Source organism: Betta splendens, chromosome 19 (assembly GCF_900634795.4).
Source record: "Betta splendens chromosome 19, fBetSpl5.4, whole genome shotgun sequence".
Classification (NCBI taxonomy): Eukaryota; Metazoa; Chordata; class Actinopteri; order Anabantiformes; family Osphronemidae; genus Betta; species Betta splendens.
The window spans coordinates 564,085-586,379 of NC_040898.2; the positions used below are offsets into that span (position 1 = coordinate 564,085).

Below are 22,295 nucleotides of genomic sequence, written 5' to 3' on the forward strand. Positions count from 1 at the left end.
TAAAATTACCTGATACTTTTTATGGTAGTAGTCACTTACAATATCACAAGTAGTATTTACTAACTCTACAATGAAGTACTAAGTAAAACTGTAAAGGTGTTCTAATAATTTCTAATCTAATAATCTAAAAAGTGTTCTTTTATGAGAGGTCAAAGTTCAGCCATTGAACTTTGCTAATCATCATCATATCAAGGCTATATAGTGTAAGAAGCTTTAGTAATGTATTATTCCAAAACGATGCAGTAGAATTGTATATTTTCTGTGGTCTATGAAGTACTAGGAAGAAACTATGTTAATTATAATTAGAGGAATTATATTATTATTATAATTAGAGGAACTCATTTTATGAGAGGTCAAAGTTCAGTCATTAGTTTCAAGGCCGTTTACTGTAAAACAATTTAGAAATGGATTATTTCAAAACGATAAAGTAAAATTGGATGATATTTGCTGTGGCAGTAGTCTATGAAGTACTAAGTAGTACTGTCGAGGAATAATGTTTTTCTACTTTGAGGAAGTCATTTTATTTAAAGCCAAGCTTTAGAATAGAGGCCAGTTGTGGTTTTATACATTTCATCAGTGAATATTTCCAAACATACATTAAAATTCCACCACTTCTGATATTTTGCAGTTTACAGTTTGTTTCTTTAGGACGTTAGCTCTAATATTATATCCGTTGTTTACTAGCTCCTCCTTGAACCGCCGCCTTATCGTGGTGGAGGAGTTTGTGTGCCTGATGACCCCGGGAGCTATGTAGTTGGGGGCTAAATGCCCCTGGTAGCGTCTCCCAAGGCAAACAGGTCCTGGGTGACTGGTCAGAGCGGTTCACAAACCCCCTAGGAAAAGCATAACAACAAGGACTGAGACGTCAGGCAGTTGGGGCTCGCATGCGAGCGCCAGGAGGCCGGGCCTATTCTCACAGGGCCATAGCCTGAAGGAGCGCCGTGGGACCGTCCTCAGGTGGATGTGCAGGAGTAGCCGTAGGCGGCTGGTGCATAGTGGAATGGGCAGCAGTCGAAGGCAGGAGCCTCGGCGACCCAATCCCTGGATAACCAATCTGGCTATTGGGACATGGAATGCCACTGGAGGGAAAGGAGCCTGAGCTTGTGCAGGAGGTCGAGCGGTACCGGCTAGAAATAGTCGAGCTCACCTCCACACACAGCCTGGGCTCTGGAACCCAAGTCCTTGAGAGGGGCTGGACCCTCTTCTACTCTGGAGTTGCCTGCGGTGAGAGGCGGTGGGCTGGTGTGGGCTTGCTCATAGCTCCCCAGCTTAGTCGCCATGTGTTGGACTTTTCCCCGGTGGACGAGAGGGTCGCTTCCCTGCGCTTTTGGGTGGGGAATAGGTCACTCACTGTTGTTTGTGCTTACGGGCCATACGGTAGTGTAAGTACCCGGCCTTCTTGGGGTCTCTGGAGGGAGTGTTGGAAAGTGCTCCAACTGGGGACTCCATCATTATTCTGGGATATTTCAATGCCCAAGTGGGTAACGACAGTGATACCTGGAGAGGCGTGATTGGGAGGAACGGCCTCCCTGATCTGAACCCAAACAGTGTTATGTTATTGGACTTCTGTGCTAGGCACAGTTTGGCCATTACAAACACCATGGTCGAACAAAAGGGTGTCCATTGGTACACATGGCACCAGGACACCCTAGGCCGGAGGTCGATGATAGACTTTGTAGTCATTTCACCTGACCTTCGGCCATATGTTTTGGACACTCGGTTAAAACAGGGGATGAGCTGTCAACTGCGAACCAGAGTCAGAGCTTGGTTCGCATTGCCGGCAGTAAGTTAAACCTGTTCCCAGTGCATATTGGACTTTATCAGGGCTGACCTTTGTCACCGGTTCTGTTCATTATTTTTATGGGCAGAATTTCTAGGCACAGCCAGGGGCCCGAGTGGGTCCGGTTTAGGGACCACAGGATTGCGTCTCTGCTTTTTGCAGATGATGTTGTCCTGTTGGCTTCATCAGGCCAGGACCTCCAGCGTGCGCTGGGGCGGTTTGCAGCTGAGTGTGAAGCGGCTGGGATTAGAATCAGTTTCTCTAAATCTGAGGCCATGGTTCTCGACAGGAAAAAGGTGGTTTGCTTTTTCCAGGTTGGAGGAGAGTTCCTGCCCCAAGTGGAGGAGTTCAAGTATCTTGGGGTCTTGTTCACGAGTGAGGGAAGAAAGGAGCGTGCGATTGACAGAAGGATCGGTGCAGCGGCTGCAGTAATGCGGTTGGTGTACCGGTCCATCGTCATAAAGAGGGAGCTGAGCCGAAAAGCAAAGCTCTTAATTTACCGGTCAATCTACGTTCCTACCCTCACCTATGGTCATGAGCTTTGGGTCATGACCGAAAGGGCAAGGTCACGGATACAAGCGGCTAAAATGAGCTTCCTCCGCAGGGTGGCTGGACGCTCCCTTAGAGATAAGGTGAGGAGCTCGGAGTAGAGTCGCTGCTCCTCCACATCGAGAGGATCCAGTTGAGGTGGCTCGGGCATCTGGTTCGGATGCCTCCTGGACGCCTCCCTGGGGAGGTGTTCCTCGCGTGTCCCACCGGTAGTAGGCCACGAGGAAGACCAAGGACGCGCTGGAGAGACTACGTCTCTCGGCTGGCCTGGAACGTCTTGGGGTCCCACCAGAAGAGCTGGAGGAAGTGTCCAGGGAGAGGAAAATCTGGAACTACTTGCTCAGACTGCTGCCCCATGACCCGGCCCCGGATAAGTGGTTGAAAATGGATGGATGGATGGATGGATAGGTTGTTCACTCGGCTGGCTCTTGGCTATTCTCTGTGATTGCAACACTGATACCTTAATGGTAACAGTGTTGCAACACTGTTACTATCATGGTAACAGTGTTGGGATCACAGTATCGCACGAATCACGCACTTCAACCATAGCGGCGTCTCATTTGACTCCAGTAAAAAAAAACATCAGATGAGAAATACCTGGACTTTAACTATTCTAATGTGAAATCCAAAATGTCAGCGCAAATCTGCTATTGGCCAAACAATCATCATAGTCCTGTTAAATAAGTCAGATACATACCTTCATTTAAATATATCCCTTACTGCACTATTCCAATTATTTGTGCCATGTCATGTTGTATGTTGTACTGTCTGCACCTTTTCAATGCTGAAATGCATCATCTTCCAACACCAAGTCAAATTCCTCGTTCTGTAAATTGTGCTCTACAGGATCTGGCAATAAAGCTTTTGTGATTCTGATTCTGATTCTGATTAAACCCTCTAAATGAAGTCTCCTAATTTCCCCTTATCTGTCCACAACCACTTATCCCTGCTCACTCCCTATACACACTTCTCTAAATGACATGTTTTCCTTAATAAATGTAGACCACCCTGCACACATGGAGCCGTCTATGAAGCCTAAGTGACAGTAAGAGGAGAAACATAAATACTGTACTGACCTGTGTGGTGTAACTGGTGGAGTCTTTTGATGGTCAACACAATGTGACTGATCTCACTGAGGTCAATGTGCTTAAACTCGTGGCTAATATTTTTTGTTCTTCATTGTTTTAGTTATAAATTCAAATACAACATAAAGCATGAGTTTTCATGGGCATGCATTATACCTTTACAAACTAATCATGTGAAGAGTTTGAGTTCCCCAGACTTTGCTTCCCTCATGACCCAGGAAGCATCTGATAAGTTCTGAATGTGTTCACCCATCTTAACATCTGTGTCTTCCATCTTAATCACATGGAGACAGCTGTGCATATAAACACATAAATGGATAGTGTAATGTGCAGAACTAACACACATACACAAACACACACCGTTGGACGCCACACGCGCGGCATAAGAAAGCAAGACTCTTATTTTGAAAAGGAGTGCAACGACGGCAGGAAGCCGAGCTTTTAATCTGATGGGGAAATCTAACTGTTAGAACGTACACGAACCGGACCAAGTGAGCATCGATTGCTCTCATTGGCTGTACTGTAAGCCAATAAAGAACATTATTGTACGCATGTCCTCTGTTGTCCATGTGAGCTGCGTAGCTGTTAACTGCAAGCTAAACAAGAAAACATGGTAAGTCGATGTTTGACAACAATTTCATTCAACAACATATTTGTTAAATAGATCGACTTGAATCTCTACTTGCGAACAAATGAGTGTCCCACTGAAGCGACGCTACGTCCATCCACGTTCTACGTTCAACGTAAACACCACAATGTGGTTCACAGTCTGTTAACTATCGTTTGAACGTTGACTGCGATACTATTAAACGAGACACAATCAAGTACAGTTGTGGTGACGAGCACACTAAAGAAACGAATCTTTGTCTTTGTGAGATATTTGTGGTTGCCACACTATATTAAACCTGTTGTTAGTCACACAGATATGGACATGTGTATCTGTTATATATTCTTAGACCTTATCTTGGCTTCAACGATCTGGGTTTAATGTTAACAGCTTCGTCGAGAGGTGAGACTGAGGAGGGAGTACCTGTACAGGAAAGCACAGGAGGACAGACTGCGAACCATCGAGGAGAAAAAACAGAAGTTGAAGAAAGCACTTGAAGGTTTGTCGCCATGGTTATTGCATCCATTGTTATTAATTGGATTTCGCAGGAAAATGTTTTCCTCGAATCCAGGTACGAAACCAGCAGTTTTGTTCTCTCTACAGAAAATAGTCTTCTTCCGACTGAGGTCCGCAAAGAAGCGCTGCAGCTCCAGAAACTGACGGAGTATGATGATGAAGGGGCAGAAGGCTAGTGCTCTTAAATTACAAATATTACCTGCTTCCACTTGTTTCCCTTTAAATGTCAGCCAATGGTTATGTCTGTGCAGGCGTCAGCTCTCATATGGATGATGAGTACAAATGGGCTGGAGTGGAAGATCCTAAAGTCATGGTCACTACATCTAGAGACCCCAGTTCCAGACTTAAAATGTTTGCCAAGGTCAGACCAAAGTCAGCTTTATTGTCCATACAACCATATGTGCAAGACATGAAGTGTATCGAAATTAAGTCTCTCTCGAACCCGTATCTATATATGTAGAACAAGTCAAAACTAGGCACAGCAGAAGTATGTGTAAGCAAATATATTAGAAAGTGTAGAAAATATTAAGTATTGTAATTTATTGAGATTTACACACACAACCCTGCACTGCTGCTGATAGAATAGTATGATTTGCTGTTTCAGGAGGTGAAGCTGATGTTCCCTGGAGCTCAACGCATGAACAGAGGAAACCATGAAATTTCTGCGCTGGTGCGGGCCTGCAAAGCCAACAACGTTACAGACCTTGTCATTGTGCACGAAACAAGAGGACAGCCAGGTACGTGTGTTAATCTGAGGTGGGAAGTATTCAGATCCTGTTCTTGTCTAAGTTAAAACATGCCTCTTAAAAATGTAATCACAAACTGGAGTCTTTCTTTCATACACACTGTTGGATGTGTGTATATCATGGTGAAATGGAAGAAATTAGTAAATACTTTCCTCACAGTATTTTACATAGATTGTTCAGCCACTCTGCCACTAACAATAAGACAAGTAATTAGTTGAATTTCTCAGTGGTAGAAAAGGTAAACATAGCCAAGAAAAGATGACGTAGTGAAAGACCTTTCTGAAAAGGTAACGTGTTTTGCAGTACGAGCGACCTGAGACACGGAGGCCTGTCTTTCAGCAACAGTAACTTAAACTTAAATGGCTTCAGGACGCTCTCAGGCGGCGTATGAGTGTTGGTGGTAAAGGCCAGTCTTAAACCCATCTCTAGAAGGGCCTGTCAGAAGAAGTGTCCCTAAATATTTGTAAAGTAAATATTAATTAATTGAATTGAGAAACTTGATTTACTCATCCCATTTTCATTTGCAAATTTCACAAGCACATTTACTTTTTTGTAAGCTATGAAGTGAATAAATATGCAGCTTTCTAGGCTGGCTAGCAATGTCACTATACAGGTGGTGTTTCTCACTATATGCCTTGGTTTAGATTGTCTATCGAATTATATTTTCAAAACTATAGGAGGGGTTTTGTAGAAATTTCAAATAGGCGTTGCTTCAGAGGATGTCTCCTGATCAGTGGGATGATCTTTCCTACAGCACCTCTAGAAAGACGTGACTTTGGTTTCCTTGTGAATAACTTTGTAATTGTGCATTTACAGATGGTCTGGTGGTGTGCCATCTGCCATTTGGACCTACAGCTTATTTCACACTTTACAATGTGGTGATGAGGCATGACATTCCTGAAATAGGCACCATGTCTGAGGCCTTCCCCCACCTCATTTTTCACAACTTCACCTCACAGCTTGGCAAGAGGGTGAGTTAGCGCTACATCGTGTTCTGTGCCCAAGCCACTGCTGTTATATTACAACACTTTTCTGTGTACACTGCTAATTAGTTCTGCTCCTACAGGTGTCGAATATCCTCAAGTATCTTTTTCCAGTGCCGAAAGACGACAGTAGGCGTGTAATTACATTTGCCAACCAAGAGGACTTTATCTCTTTCAGGTTGGTTACAAAACCTTCTTGACCATAAACGTCTTTTTAAACTTTAACAAACCCAGACCCCTACAGAAAGTGGGGCTGGAGTACTGGGTTTGGGAACCAAACAGTAATACTTTTTCCTATTACAGACATCACAACTACAAGAAAACAGACCACAAGAACATAGAGCTGACAGAAGTAGGACCCAGGTTTGAAATGAAATGTATGTAAAATGATCTTTTATTTATTTTTTTCTTTTAGACTGATCCAGTAGAAAGTAGAAGAAAGATCTGTTCAGACCAGTCTCTAGATCCAGGGTTAGCTTAAAACATGGCAGGACACAGGGAAAGATGGTCTTGGAATAGATCGTGATCAGAAAAGTGTGCACTAGCAAGCAATATGTCAAAAGAACACTATAGTTCAGAGCAGTGTTGTTTAAGCTGTTGATGATGCTAGGAAAAGCATTTCTCTCCAGCAATTTGCTTCCAAAAAAAAGTGCACAAATTTGTGCACATATTTGATTGACCCGGGTAAGTGACATGGCATGCAGGCATTCATGTTGCATTGAAGTAACAGTAATGATGATGTCTGTACACTGTGCAGAGGTTAATGGTGTATAATACACAGGCTGTCAAACATCACTGTGACACACTGATAAAGCTGAAGCTACCTTTTAAATCAATTATGTGACAAAGATCTTTAACAGAAATCCTGGTAATATTGTTTGACAGCATAGGAATATTATAACATAAGAATCTGCTGTTTAACTTTGGCATGCTACCCTTTTGTTTAGTGTACATGATCAAACTCGGCACCCTGGAAAATGAGACCACCGCAGATGTTGAGTGGCGTCACCACGCATATACACACACGGCCAAGAAGAGGAGGTTCCTCAGTGTGTAACAGGAGCCTATAAAGGAAGTTAAAATACAGATGACTGTGGTCAGAAGTCTGAGTTATCAAATGTGGAGTTTATAAATGCAGAGTGTTGTTTGAGTATCCTGTCCTGTATGACTTCAGCTATCATCACTATGTCCAGGGAATAAATGAAGCTTCATATTACCAGGTCCTCACACTCATTATTGTTATAGTCTTGATCATTTGACTTTATTATAACTGCTGTTCTATTTTCTAATAAACGTGGATTATGATTACCTGTGCTGGCTCGGTGCCCATTGACAACCAAGAGTTGAAATTCCGAGATATGACAGAATAGTGTGTGCCCTGCTTCTGTTAGCGGAGGGCTCGCGACAGAACGGTGGACTCAGGTCCCGCCCCTTGAACGCATCTGCCGTTGGCCAATGAAAACACACAACTACAAGAATAAGCCAATCGACGCGAGCGTTCTAGAGGTTTCCGCTCTCCCTGAACTTCTTGGTAGATCCGACTTCAGATTGAGAGAAATCAAGATGGCTGCTACAGGTAAGATTGTAACTTTGCAAAAACTGTGAAAACACTTAGAGGTAACGATGCATTGTTGTAATTACGACAAGACTGCAGTGATACTTACGATACTATTCACACGTTTACGTATTAGTTTAATAACTAACTGTGTATTATGGGAAGTTGACTAGCAAGCTGACGCGGTGATACCCCCCCACCAAATTGGCTAGCTAGCGTTAGCATCAGAGCTTTAACTACACAGTAAAGTAAATTGGCCGGATAATCTTACCTCACTCGAGAGCTCAGCTTGCTAGCGCAGTTTCACGTCGAGCTCAAGAGATTTTAACAGAAGCTTTGGTCGTGTTGACTTTTATTGCCGTTTCGTTATGAATACCACGAAACGTAGTTGGCCAGTGTTAGATAGCTAGTTAAATTCATTTATCTGGCGCCCCGAGATTAACATGGCCTCCTAAAACTCAAACGTCAAATAGCACAGCAAGCAAATCCCATGCTAAGCTAACGTCTGCTAACATTAGCACTGTGTGAGTGGTTAGCTGCTTAGATCCTTCATTTTAGTCTTGACACGCCACATTTAAACTTGAACGTCATGTAGAAGAGGCTGTGCCGCTGCATTACAAATGTGGCATTAGTGTTATCACGCGGTACGTGGCTTTTTCTCAACGTTGTTGCGGTATATGCATAAGTCCAAACCCCGGCTAACGTGCGCTGCTAGTAACATTACCTGTTGAATCGTTGGGATTTATTCGCGTTTCCTGCTTTGCGTACTATCCAGCAGTTCTTGTTAGGACTTCTATATCTGTATCCGCGATACTAGCAGAGCAGACATTTTGTCATCACCTTGTTAAGAATCTAAAAGTGAATTACACCACAACGTCTTTGAACTCAAAATAGTATTAGATGCTTCTTTGCACTTCTGAAAAGCCAACAAGTCACATGTACCAATGAGTGTGCTTTAATTCATACCGTCTTAAGTTGTGCATGTAAGTGTAAATACTGTACCCTGGTTATGTCAATCAAGGATGGTGTCCAAATGCCAAGATTCCCACAATTGTGCAGCAGGCACCAAACCGCTCTGTTTTTTTTGTACGGCAGAGATACCTACACGCTAACCCAAGGGTGGGCAATCCTGGTCCGGCGTCCCTGCAGGTATTCCAACTCACTGCTGATCACCTTCATCAGGTGTGTTAGTTAGCTTTTTCAGCAGCTGATTGACTGAACACACCTGATCAAGGTAATCAGTGGTAACTGATACAGGAAAAGTTGGAAAACCAGCAGCGGCCCTTGAGGACAAAGTTTGCCCACCCCTGCGCTAACCCATGGCATCATTACCATTTTTATTACCTACAGTGTCTCTTTTTCCAACTACCAATTCTGCTGTCTTAACACAGGGTGTCTATATTAACATAGATCCATGTTGTTACAGGTTCTGTGTAAAGACTTAACTCCACTGGACTCTACTGTGCATGAAGCTCTGCTAAGGTTGTGGTGTTTAACTTCTACATCCCCCAGCATCTCCTGCCTATCATCATGTCCTCCACCTCTTCCTCCTACTCCTCCTCGGGGGAGACCAGTCCAGAGGATGTACCCCGAGGTGGGGGCACCATACGAGTCTACCTCCCCAACAAACAGAGGACAGTGGTGAGACGATTAGCACTATATGTCTGTGTATTATAGTTTAAGTGCATATGTCTCATCAACAAATATATAGTTTTATGTAACTCAATTAGAAACAGATGACTGTTACCACCAGAAATTATGATCCCACTGATGGGTGTCAGTGTTGTTTCTCACAGAATTTTACATCTTTCACAGCACATTAACGAGACAGCTCTTATGCACAGTTGGTGTCAGGTTTCACAGACCAGCCATAATCTTTCAACATGCTGGACATAAAATTACCACCACAAATACAGTTGTTTAAAAAGATGCTGAGCCCTTCACCTTTTGTACTTTTGTGTACCTTGTATCGCAGGATACAAGGTACAAGGATACAAGGTTTTTGTTGGGTTTTTTTTGTTTGTTTTTTTTTAGAAAAAATTGCCATTTTGCTGTTAGTTTTCACAGAATCTTTTCCAGAAAGGTTTAGTCTTCATAATCATCAAGTTAAAACTAAACCCTTCCTTCACAAAAAATAGTGTATTCAATCAGTCTATTCAAACAGGTCCTTACAGGCTTCAACACCCTAGCTACAGCTGAGGTTGTAAGCTGTAGCTAGGCTAAGATGTAAAAAAAAAAGGAAAGACAGGAAGTTTAAGAGCAGAAACCTGCATGTGTTCATTTTGTTAAACCTGCACACACAAATCTTTGTCCTACAACCATTGCCCACAGGCATTTCTATATTAATTCCAGGCTTCAACCTGACCCGCATGCTAATGTTAGTTGAACCCATACATCATGGGTTTACATGACTCAAGTTAAAACTGTCAGACTGTGGGCTGTTTATCAGCAGCATGTTGTGTTTGTGGACAACATTACTGTTCTGTTCAAATATACAACACATACTCTAGGTGTGTGCTAAACACAAACCAATTCCAAATAAAAATGGGATTTGCTAATAATCTGTCCACATTTAAACTCACCAGCTGCTGTCAGTCTAGTACATTCTGTTACTACCCCACGTGAAATTGCATTGCTATTATTATTACCATAACTCTTCTGTTCTCGTCTGCCAGCATTCAATGCTTTTAATTGTAGCCAATTAATAAATAACAGTGCAGAGATTAAAACCCCCTATTTGTAAAGGAAGAAGCCTTCAACATAACTAGGCTCAATGTAGGTGAACATCTGCCTAGACTGGTTGGGGTGAAAGATGGAGAAGAGAGAAAATAATAACAGTAAGCAGTAACTGAACAGGACGGTTGGACCACTAACTGAACACAGAAAGGACAGTCTAATCAATGACTGGACGCAGGTAGGATGGTTGAGCTGGCTGGTTTTATATAAATATGTGGTTTAAACAAAGCCACAAGACAAAAAATTTGAAATAAGGTTCTCTACTTATTTAAATACTAATTACCTTAAGGAATCATTTTAGCTCCAGCTTCAACAATAACATACTGGTCGTTCTTCTGTGAAGGTCTGTTTGCTGTAAGGGTACTGAAGTGGTCATCTTTCTGCATGGTTCCCATCAAGGCCAATTGGCTTCCATCCATGCATCCAGTCATAATAACTTTTTGTGAAAACAAAGAACATGGGTATAACATTGATAAATCTTTGGGCGTGTATTGAGATTCTGAAGCCTGGAAAGAGAGAAAAGCGCCATGTGCCACACTTTTTTACTTGGTTTCAGCTGTACAGAGATGTAACACTTGCCTACTTAATGCTACTGTGGGATGCATCGTGTTATGAGGGGCCAGGGAGTTTTGTACACTTGATGGAAACATAAGCATAAACTAATCAGTGTCATGATGAGTTATAATAATTTCAAAGTCTTTTGTTTTCAGGTGAATGTTCGCCAAGGACAGACAGTATATGAGAGTCTAGACAAGGCACTCAAAGTAAGAGGCTTAAGCCAGGACTGCTGTGCTGTTTTTCGTCTTCTGGAAGGGTAAGGTTGCTCTGTGTAGCGATGAGTGATTTTTATAGTTGTATTATCATGATGAATACTGTTTGGCTTTGCGGAAGGTATGTTTCTTTTTAAGAAAATGCCAAGCCGCATCTTGCATGTGTTCATGGTTAGCATGGCTGAGTAGTAAACTGCGGTCAATCTCTGTTCTGATTTTTGCTACATGAACATTTTTACAAAGGAGCTAAAATCTTATCTCAAACAGTAATCAGCAAGAATGCGTTTTAAAGAAAAGGTGCTAAACATACTCCTGTCTCAAATAACAATACTTTTGTCTTAGTTTGAAGATTAAATTAGATAATAAAGATAAAAATGTCCTTTTTTAAATCTTGGTCTGATTTAAAAACCATTACATTATCTTGGTATTTATTTATGCAGTGTCAGTATTGGATGCAGAGTTTGAGTTGGTTTAGGATTAACAGTTTGCATGTGACCCTGATTTAAAATGATTTTATAGTGCTGCCCAGACAGTCTACAATCTACCTAACTTAATACAGTTGTCTGAAACTATTTGACCCATAGTATTTGATCATCTGACGGCTTGTTTTCTTGCAAAGCAGAGCTGTAGGTGTCCAATAATTACAAATTAAGCTTTTCACCATAAAAAAGTGTAGCGTTGAACGGGTGTGAATAAATGACTCGTACGTACAAAAATCTATGGTTTGTACAAATAAAATATGCTAATGTTTCCTTTGTTTGACCCCCAGTCGTAAGAGACTGACAGACTGGGACACAGACATCACTCCTCTGGTTGGAGAGGAGCTTTTAGTGGAAGTCCTGGATGATATTCCTCTCACAATGCACAACTTCGTAAGTAAATGTTTATGTTTCTAGAATACCAGCCTGTAAAAATGCACACACAGTTTCTGTAAATTGTTTTGCCTTATTGCTTAGCCTTTTAGTATTGTGACCCCTGTATGTCTGCAGGTACGGAAAACCTTCTTCAAGCTAGCTTACTGTGATTTTTGCCACAAGTTCCTTTTTAATGGCTTTCGATGTCAGACATGCGGCTACAAATTTCACCAGCACTGCAGTAGCAAAGTGCCTACTGTGTGTGTGGACATGGATACTGTGAGCAAGCGGTGAGTTGACTTGACTTAATTGTGTTTACAGTAGTTACATATGGGCACCAGGTGCCTTTCTGGTCATATGATGCCAGCAAGGTCGTGCGTGCGTGCGTGCGTGCGTGCGTGCGTGCGTGCGTGCGTGCGTGCGTGCGTGCGTGCGTGCGTGGTCTTGGGGGTCGTCTTGTCTAAGCACTGGTTTCCATCACCTCAGTTTTTTTTTTTTTTTATCTGTCATTTGTTTTGTCCAGGTGTGATTCCCATTCTTGCACAGACGAATTCCCGCGGATACTATTACCAGAAAATTCCCCATCACAGCCTAATGTACCCTTAACTCCTGAACCTCCTGGGTACACAACATTTCTATGCAAATTATATAAAAATAAAACCAGTATTAGTTTAAAATACACCAGTATTGTATTAAAATACACATTTACTACTTGCTTTGCTCCATCACACAGGATGGACCTCTTGTCCCCAACCTCAGCGTTTCGCTTCCCTATGCCTGGTGGAGACGGCCAGTCTCTACAGAGGCATCGCTCCACCTCAACACCCAATGTTCATATGGTCAGCACAGTAAGCCCGGTCGGTGCCAGCGTCATAGAGGTTAGTGATGCCACACATGAATTTTCTTGCAACTTTGCTTGGCTTGTCTGGCCTACATTATTTGACTAGTACACATCCAACACAGACAAGATTGGCTGTGTTGCTTGTGAAATAATCATGTTTTGATGCAGCTTAACTACAGAAACTATCCTGGCATCATATGTTTGTTAAAGTTGGGTTCTTCTTTCTTTTTAGGAAGCACTAAAACTCAACAATACAATGGGTGCGTCTTTTAATTTAGAATTTATTGGCAATTTAAGATTTTTTATGTTATTTTATTTTTTGTATTTAACTTTGTCTATTTTCTGTCCACATAGGTCCTGAACCGTCTCCGAAGCCCTCCACCAGCCCACCCTCTTGTCTTGGTTCCCCAGGGAGGAGACCACCAAAGTCCCCCTCTGAGCATAAGGAGCGTAAGCCATCCTCCTCTGACGACAAAAAGAAAGTGGTAGGTAGTGTGTAAACTTATTCATAGGTCTTCCTTTTTGTTTCAGGTGAAATAAAGTTACGCAGTAATTTATAATGTCAAACACGTGCTTTTTTCCTCCAGCACCGAGGGGGATACAGAGACTCCAGTTACTACTGGGAGGTCCACTCTCGAGAAGTCACCATTCTAAAGAGAATAGGCACTGGTTCTTTTGGAACAGTCTTCAAGGGCAAGTGGCACGGAGATGTGGCAATCAAGATCCTTAAAGTCACAGAGCCGACACCTGAGCAGTTACAGGCCTTCAAAAATGAAATGCAGGTCCTAAGGCAAGTAGTGCTCTTTGAGTTTTATCTACAAAAGTCTTTGGTATCTTGCAGATTTAGCCTGAATAGTTTATTACAAAACCTCATTTAGTGGAGAATTTCACTATTTTGAGGATACTACACAATGACTTAACTGGACCTTAAGATGAGAATATGGAATTTCTAACATCATTACTGCGTCTGTGCTTGACAGGAAAACCCGCCACGTCAACATCCTGCTGTTCATGGGCTTCATGACTAAGCCCAACTTTGCCATTATCACACAGTGGTGTGAAGGCAGCAGCCTGTATCGCCATCTGCATGTCACAGAAACAAAGTTTGACACTATGCGGCGCATCGATGTGGCCAGGCAGACTGCACAGGGCATGGAGTAAGAGCTCCATCGTGACACACCTCGCATTAACAGTCACTTGGCGTTTTTTTTTTTCTTGTGTTCAGTATTGGTCTAGTATTTCTTTAGCATGTATAGATCTCAATAACATTGTGAGACCGCCTTTTGGGAAAGCGTAGTTAAATTAAAGTTAACTGTGGCTTTAATTCATTCAATTCTTTGTTTTTCAGTTATCTTCACGCGAAGAACATAATTCATCGAGATCTGAAATCAAACAGTATCCTTTTATTTACTGCTTTGTTCAAACTGCCATGAGAGAGGTGTGTAGTGTTTGAGCTTACACCACTGTGCACTCAACCCATAACCACAATGACAAATTTAACACTGTTTTGCAACTAGCAAGCGTTTAACCACATGCACGACCCATTACCTTGTATGAAATGGCTATATAGAACAGTAAAATACAACGTAAAATACTTATTTCCTCTCACACTGAACAAGTAACACGATGAACCTGAGTAACTCAGAAGTTATGTTAAGCCTTGTAACTTTTAACTTGATTAATTCCATACAACGTTTCCTGAGCCTTGCTGTTAGATATATTTCTCCATGAAGGCTGGACTGTAAAGATCGGGGACTTTGGTTTGGCCACAGTAAAGTCCCGGTGGAGCGGATCTCAACAGGTTGAACAGCCGAGTGGATCTATTCTCTGGATGGTAGGCCCCATGTGTATTATAATATAAACAGCGAAGCCACTCAAGGTGTATTACAGATTCAGACCATCCTCACTGGCTTGTACATCATAATGAGTAGCTCAATGTGGCATTAAATTAAATTGCCTAATTGTGTTTTCACACACCAGATTGCATATCATGCTTCCTTATAACAATTATTATTGTATCAACAAGCAGCAATTACACGGACCCAAGTTACTGGAAATCTGAGGAATCTAAGCCCCCAATTCAAATGAAGCTTGGTTGTAATATATAGAAAATGGTTTGCAGATTAAATTCCAGAGCAGAAAATTTGTGTTTAAACTGATCACTATAATCCCCTTATTTTCAATTTGATGCCTGCGATGAGGTGCAACAACTGGCTGAGAACATTTTCCAACAGTTGTCAAACACAATCTGTACCTCTTGCCACCAGGTCTTGCTGCAGTGCTAAAGCCAGGTCTGTGATGTATGGGCACATGTCAGGCTCATGGCATTGCTAACTTGCACATGTGAGGGCATTATTAATGCTGAAAGGTCATTTTCTGGGAGGTCCTCCCCAAATTCAATAAGCCAATGCCAGACCGCATTCTGCATGTAAGGCTGTGGATACTAGACTGGCCGGACCTCAGTTCTGACCTGGGTCTGAAGGTTCCTTTTCCTAGCTTCTCATTATCCTTAACCCTATTACCAGTAATGTTGTATTGTCTGGAAACATGACATCTGTGTTTCTTGTCTCCTTTAGGCTCCTGAGGTGATCCGAATGCAGGACAGCAACCCATACACCTTCCAGTCGGATGTTTACGGCTATGGAGTTGTGCTGTTTGAGCTCATGTCGGGGACTCTGCCTTACTCCAATATCAACAACAGAGACCAGGTAACGTCAGGAGCTACTTTGGCTATTTCTGTGAATGTTGTTGTTGTTGTTCCAAACATAAGGAACCCTTGTAAAGTCAGCATTAACTCTAAGGATGTTGGTTGTAGGTCGCACCTAATTTCTAAATATTCAGTTGCAGTTTCAGTTATTCTGTTGATTATTTCTTCAATTAGTTGTGTAAACACTTTTGGACATATTGTGTTTAGGTACTTGCTTGTTTGTTTCTTAAATTCAGGGCATTGCTCCTCACGAAAACAGGCCAACTGCTCATCTGGGTTACAACTACTACACTCAAAGAAATGAGTTGTTGGATTTGCTTAACTGGGTTGTGTCAACCGGTCCCACACAATGCAGCTGCTTAAATAGAAATAAAAATGGACAAATAAATACAACAACATGCTCTTAAGTTATTTGAACTTAACATAAGTAAATGCTATGGCATGGAATTATGTTCAGTCAACATGATACTATTACATTGAGGCAACATGATCCTATACTATGTTCAGTGTACTTAACCTAACAATTTTTGTCCAATTTAATAAAATTTAAAAAATTAAAAAATTTTTTAGGGTTCTCATTGTAACTAATCCCCACGGGGCATTGCTCCTACGTTTCTTTATTTGAGACCCTTTGCCCTTCACGAATCAAACCTCTCAGATTCGTACTCACAACCTCTTTATCAACAGCGCAACACTCTAAGCACTGTACCAACGCACTAGTACTGGCTCAGAACGTTAAATATATATACAACTCTTTACAATCACCTTACCTTACTTTCGATAAAGTGCTTCAATCAGAAGTTTACTACAATTGTTAATCCCTCTGAATCATCCAGAAGGCAAATGCAAAACAAAAACGCTACTAACAAAAATTTATTAGTTGATACAAAAATACAGCACATGCAAAATGATAAATAATTGCTTTTAAAGTGCCCAAACTCTAAAGAAATGAATTGTGAATGAATTGTATTACGTTAAAACTGCGAAGAAAGGTTAATTTTAGTGAGGAAAACCGAGGCAGCATGTTGAATCAATGTAATATTGTGTGTTTTCAGCGATACGTAATACTGTTAATTTAAACCAACATAACTCAGTCGTTTAAAACGGCACGAACGGCATTGCGTAATTACTGGGAAAGATTTGAAAGCGGCATCCTGTGCAATGCGCATGCGTGCCTATAACTACGGAAAGTTTGCTGGGACATTTGTTACTTCATTCAATGCCGTTCGTGCCTTTTAAACGACAGACCTATGTTGGTTCAAATTAACAGTATTATGTACCTTTGAAAACAAACAATATTACGTTGATTCAACATAACTGCCTTGGTTTTCTTCACTAAAATTAACCTTTCTTCGTAGTAACACCCAAAGTTCATTTTTTTGAGTGTATAAAGCTTCTCTGATGAGCTCACAGTCCGCAATGGTTTAACACTGCTTCACAACATTGGTGCCATTTATGCTAAAAAAATTAAACCAGAGCTACTCTATGACAAATCTAATGGATGGTGGTCTGTTTACCATCTGCACTTTCCTACCATGATTAAATTCATCCTTGTATCTTAACATATAATACTATTTTCAAATCTTTGATGACATCATGTCATTTGTCTAAATAAATTCCTTCCCTGCTTCCTACGATGTATTGTTGCATCAATTAGCCTGTTTAGTGTGTCATTGAGGCAGCCTGCTATGCTGGTGGGCTACACCACCCCGTTAGTAATGATCTGATCTGCTCAGATGTCACAAAATGAACAACTGCACCTTGGCTTGAAGTAATTCATTTACACATGCATCATGGTTGTCAGCTTTCAGTAAATGTCTCCTTCTGCATTTCTTTTCCAGATAATCTTTATGGTTGGACGTGGTTATCTGTCTCCAGATCTCAGTAAGCTGTATAGTACCTCACCCAAGTCCATGAAAAGGCTTATTGTTGACTGTCTGAAGTTCAAAGGCGACGAAAGGCCCCTTTTTCCACAGGTTAGTGATCAACGTGCACTCGATGCCATCCAGCACAGGCCGAGCACAAAAACACTTTGCTTTCAATAGTGACAGTGGCGATTTGTCTTTTTGTTGCCTTGTCTTCAAATGTTTTATTCTGACTTCCGTGCGGTGTATGTTTGGCAGTGTTACATGGCTATTAATTGACTTCATAGGTACAGTCTGAGCAGCATGTTTCAGATTCACTAATACACTGTATTTACATAAAGCAGCGGCCAGAACCTCAGACGCTTTTATACTGATGATGTTAAAGTTGTTCTTGCTTTTGTGTTACCTTTTAAACCCAGCGCTGCTCGTCACAGTGTTACTATGATTTTTTCATGTTGCAGGTTCTTTGCTGTGTATGTTCTATAGCACAAAATATGTAGCTCTTAAAAGGTAGTGGATGCAGACATCATGTGGACCACGGTGAAATAACCAGAGTCTAGAGTGTGCATTCATGCCTTTTGTAACATGTTGTGGTGGGTTTCCTTCTTTAGATCCTGGTGGCCATAGAGCAGGTGCAAGACCTGCTGCCAAAAATTGAGCGGAGTCGCTCTGAGCCTTCACTTCATCGGGCTGTCCACGCTGAGGACCTGAATCCCCTCCTGTTGCATACCACCAGACTGTTGCCCCTCTAAACTTTCTGCAATGTGGACAGAGAGACTGTCCCCCTGTCCAGAACATCTATGTCCCTACGCCTCCTCCACCTTTGGAGCTGGACCATTCACAAATCTCAGTAATAATATAATTATTTTGCTTAGTCTGGTAGCGAATGTTTTTTTTTCCTTAATACAGTGACGGACACATTTACGTCTCAGAATGTGTGGTAAACTCTTTTTGATCGGGCCAGGCTAAATCTGTCCAATATGCTGGGGCTCCTGGTTTGGGTCAGCTGTTCACTTCTACGGTTCAGCAGTGTCGCTGCCGCGTCAGTACAAATGGTAGAGTGTAAATGAGGCCAGAGACACGACGCCTGTATCTGCTCAAAACATGGGAGCTTCTATTTTCTTTTTCTTTTTTTACCTCTAATATTTACTTCATTGCGTTTTTCAAAGCATCACATTCTACAATATGGGCAAACTAACAGACAGGTAGATAATCCAAGCTTGGGTTCCTAGGATCAAAGTTGTAGGAAACTAAAAAAATGGACGTTTGTCCCAGCAGATGCAGCTCAGCAGTGCTTGCAGAGAGAAATGACCTTAATCACACACTAACAGTTTTTGTTTACATAAAGGTCGAGTGTTTCCGTTGGTGCCACAGTGAGCCAGTATCCGGTTGATCAGCTGGCTCAGCTAAACGGCTAAGGCACCGTCCAGTGGGGCGCCGCATTCTGCTTTGCTTCACTCCGTTTAGTCTTAAAATGCTGTGGAAGCGAAACGATGCTCTGCTTTTGGTTTTTTTACTGGTCATTCAGAAGCACAGACAGCAGGCACAACGATGTCACTGTTTCCAACAACAGAGCTCCTTCTCACAACTGCTTTTTTAAAATTTGGTTTCCTCACCAAGGTTGGCCAGCTATCTGTTCTCCAGTGTCTGTCTGGTACTCTGGCGTCCTCCCACTGTCTGAGGACATTCAGTAATGTGTTAGTATCTTAGTGAGAGTTTGTCTAGGTGACCCTGTGATGGTCCCATGGGGTAGAAAGAGGCTTAAAGGGGCCTTAACATTTAAGGAAGTAGTTTGACAGTTGGCAAGTTAAGACTAATGGAAGTCAGTTGTTTTTAAAGACCAGCAGTTTAAAGTGTCTTCTTTTATAAATCAATTTATGCCCAAAGCATGAATGTTCAGGAAGTGATCATAGAATTTCAGTTTTGGAGGATTCCAGCATACAGACTCTTGGATGATTACGTTGCGATTGTTTTGTGGAGGCAGTGTTTATGGACCAAACCGTGGTGACTGTTGTGGATGGACGTGTTTGTCATGCTGCTGACGCTGATTCTAGTTCAGGCTGCAGGTAGTTATTAAGGTTTATGTGTGATCCTTGTGGATAGAGCCTCGTGATGTTTCTGAGAGAGGAACGATGGAGCAAAGCATTTAGGATGCTGCAGAGTTCATGCACAGTTGATAGACCATCTCCAGTTTCACCTGTAAATCTCAGAAATCTGACACGGTCTCATACCTTTGAAGTCTCTGTACTTTAACTTCAGCCCAATGTTTAAAACAAGGTGCCTTACATTACTGTCAGACAAAGAGATGAGTTTCCTTTCCATCTCTGATCTGTGACACTAGAAGGATGTGTTGTATTCACAGGGACCTTCTCTTGGTGCCTCCACTGTATTGTTGCTGATTCCACTTGGGCTTTAACAGAACCTCTTCACATACGCTTAAAAAAGCCAACATTCCCCACAAACAAGCTGCTTATTCCACCAAGCAGTCAGTGACACTCTGTTCCTCTGTGCTTTTAAGGTTGACCAGGATGCGAGTCATTGTAGGTTTCCATTCACTGCCAGCAAACAATACATAGGTGGAGGAATTTAAATATTTGTGTCAGTGGTTCGGTAGCACTTTTCCAAGTTGCCATGGAATTTTCTATTCTTGACCTTCGAGCAGCAGCGTAGTCATTCCTTAAGCCCATCCATCCATCCATCTTCCATTCCATTCAATCCCACGCGAACTCGGGGAAAAAATGCAAACTCCATACAGAAACTACCCACTGCACCACCTCCTTAACCCCCAATGGTCTTTTTTTTCCTACGTCTATCAACTCCACATGATGGTGAATGGTGTGTGGTACAGTGACAAAATGAACTCTGTTGCGATATTACTGATATATAATGACAGCACCTGTTTGTGGTTTCTAAAGTTTATGACCAAAATGAATCTTGGTTCTGGCCATTACAGGGACCAGGAGGCTTTGGCCCAACTTGGTTCCTCCACCTGCTTCCACTGGTGGGACCAGGGCCTTGCCTGTAGTTGAGAAGCTTCATGTGGACAGTAGGAGGAGTGGCCTAACAGCATTACACACAAGAGCGTCTTTGTTTATGTGCTTCTGTTTGGCTTTGGTCCCAAACGTGAGGTTCCTTAACTTGAGTTACTTGAAAGGAAAAATGCCTTTTCAGTGACCAGTGACTTTCTGGTGGAGCTCCTGGCTGGCAGGAAGCGATTGCCCCTGGGTTTTCGAGATGTTGGCCAACAAGCTTTTGTTAAAGGGCTATATAGATAAACTTGATTTGATTTTCACCCAGAGTTCGTACAGATGTGCTTTACAGTTGCCGCTCAAGGCAGCAAAGGAGGCGAACGTTCTTGCTTTGTGTTGTTTAGTTCCTGTGTGTTGTCATTGCTATCACAGTGGTTATGTTGGAGGTGGGCAGTGTGGTTGTGGTCTCTCTCTGGCGTCACTGTTTACTTCTAAGTATTAGCTTTATTATATAAATACAAGCAGCATCTGTGAGGTGGTTTCTGCTGGTGTGAACTGGCTTCTGCCTTTAGCCTAATGAGTAAATGTCTGCGTCGGTCAGCAGAGCAAATAGTTCAATGTTGTACTAGGGGCTGGGAACCCTACCTGTTCTTTCTTCCTTCTAGCAGTTGGTGGGCTGTTAGCTTTGGTAGTAGACATTGTGGATTAGTGAACCAGGGTGGGGAAAGACTTCGCTGCCGTCTTTCTCTTATTTATTAATGTCTCGTCTGCAGCGTGGCTTTTAAGGTGGATGAATATGTGGACGATGGTTCATGTCGTGGACACGGTACTGGCTGTCCTTTCAACTGACCTTTAGCACAGGGTTATTTCTGTTCTGTTTCCAGCACCTTGAGCACAAACTAGTTAATGAACTATTTAAAGTAGTTCTGTTGATTGTGTTCATACGGTTTCACTACGATAGCATTTATAAATGGCAACACTTTGAAACAAAATGAAAAAATGCTGTAAGAATAACTTATTAGGTGTGATGTTCAGGGTGAGTCTGGCCTGTGTGCAGCGTACACACAGTTAATGAGCAGAAGGCTGGTGAATGGAGTCAACCCAACTTTTCCAAATGAGCTGCTTTTTATAAACAAAGCAATATCATGAATAGAATGTCTCCTCTTTCCGACTGTAAGAAACGTGCGTTGCCATTTGGAGGAACGCACTGAAGCGGAGCTTTCTTCTGACGGTGTCCAAACGGAAACGATGGACCCGTAATGGTTTCACGTGTGACATGCTGCCTCTGGACACATTCGAGGGGCAGCGGAGGAGAAAAGCAGATTGAACCCATGTCTAAAAGAAGAGGACACGAGCTGATATCAGTAGTTTTATTTCTTTTCATATCTGTAAGGTGAACTGCAATAATGTGTTTATAGTTTGAGGTGTTGGGTGTTCAGTTTGCAATACATGGTATATTCTGCTGTGTACAGTTACATTTTTTAAATGACGAAAATTGTACTTGTTTCTATTTTTTGTGTGATGGTTTGAAAAAGAACAAAATTATTTTAAGTGTAAAGAAATCTTAGTATTTTTTTAGTTGTCTTAAAATATTGATGCAGGATTTATTCTTAAAATAAATAAATTCATTCATGTTATGTCCGTCTGTGTTTTGATTTTTGGAAAAAGCTGTTTCAACGCTCACAAATGAAATGATTTTCAGCAGTTCTGAAATAACTTTGAGAAATGCAGC

The 22,295-nt window shown here is 41.9% G+C and overlaps 2 protein-coding genes and 1 long non-coding RNA gene across 6 annotated transcripts; 2 read left to right on the forward strand and 1 right to left on the reverse strand.

Annotated features, from left to right (window-relative positions):
- The first annotated feature begins 3,869 nt into the window (after positions 1-3,869).
- On the forward strand, positions 3,870-7,576 carry imp4 (IMP U3 small nucleolar ribonucleoprotein 4). Its single transcript, XM_029133906.3, has 9 exons — positions 3,870-4,027; positions 4,412-4,520; positions 4,625-4,708; positions 4,789-4,898; positions 5,142-5,274; positions 6,100-6,254; positions 6,350-6,444; positions 6,570-6,643; positions 7,214-7,576. The coding sequence occupies exons 1-9, from the start codon at positions 4,025-4,027 to the stop codon at positions 7,321-7,323; spliced, it is 873 nt and encodes a 290-aa protein (XP_028989739.1). The 5' UTR covers positions 3,870-4,024; the 3' UTR covers positions 7,324-7,576.
- Positions 6,528-8,961, reverse strand: LOC114845649 (uncharacterized). Of its 4 annotated transcripts, none has more exons than XR_008693148.1 (3): positions 8,093-8,474; positions 7,576-7,735; positions 6,528-7,330 (listed from the first exon to the last, which is right to left on the reverse strand). It is a non-coding gene; the product is annotated as an uncharacterized LOC114845649 (long non-coding RNA). The 4 variants fall into 4 exon arrangements; XR_008693147.1 differs by having other exon boundaries at positions 7,576-7,708; positions 8,093-8,470; XR_003783917.3 differs by lacking the exons at positions 7,576-7,735; positions 8,093-8,474 and adding an exon at positions 8,824-8,961.
- araf (A-Raf proto-oncogene, serine/threonine kinase) lies at positions 7,733-22,200 on the forward strand. Its single transcript, XM_029133903.3, has 16 exons — positions 7,733-7,842; positions 9,248-9,462; positions 11,268-11,371; positions 12,097-12,199; positions 12,317-12,471; positions 12,705-12,803; positions 12,915-13,059; positions 13,255-13,282; positions 13,377-13,507; positions 13,610-13,812; positions 14,003-14,179; positions 14,371-14,417; positions 14,738-14,856; positions 15,599-15,730; positions 17,571-17,705; positions 18,206-22,200. Exons 2-16 carry the CDS (start codon positions 9,352-9,354, stop codon positions 18,344-18,346), a joined length of 1,830 nt encoding a protein of 609 aa, XP_028989736.1. The 5' UTR covers positions 7,733-7,842; positions 9,248-9,351; the 3' UTR covers positions 18,347-22,200.
- Positions 22,201-22,295: the final 95 nt, after the last annotated feature.

Coding starts and splice junctions, on each gene's coding strand:
- araf (XM_029133903.3), top strand. CDS start 9,352: ATGTCCTCCACCTCTTCCTCCTACTCCTCCTCGGGGGAGACCAGTCCA. Junction 13,283..13,376: donor AAAACTCAACAATACAATGG/GTGCGTCTTTTA, acceptor CTGTCCACATAG/GTCCTGAACCGTCTCCGAAG. Junction 17,706..18,205: donor AAAGGCCCCTTTTTCCACAG/GTTAGTGATCAA, acceptor TTCCTTCTTTAG/ATCCTGGTGGCCATAGAGCA.
- imp4 (XM_029133906.3), top strand. Junction 4,521..4,624: donor GTTGAAGAAAGCACTTGAAG/GTTTGTCGCCAT, acceptor TTCTCTCTACAG/AAAATAGTCTTCTTCCGACT. Junction 5,275..6,099: donor CGAAACAAGAGGACAGCCAG/GTACGTGTGTTA, acceptor GTGCATTTACAG/ATGGTCTGGTGGTGTGCCAT.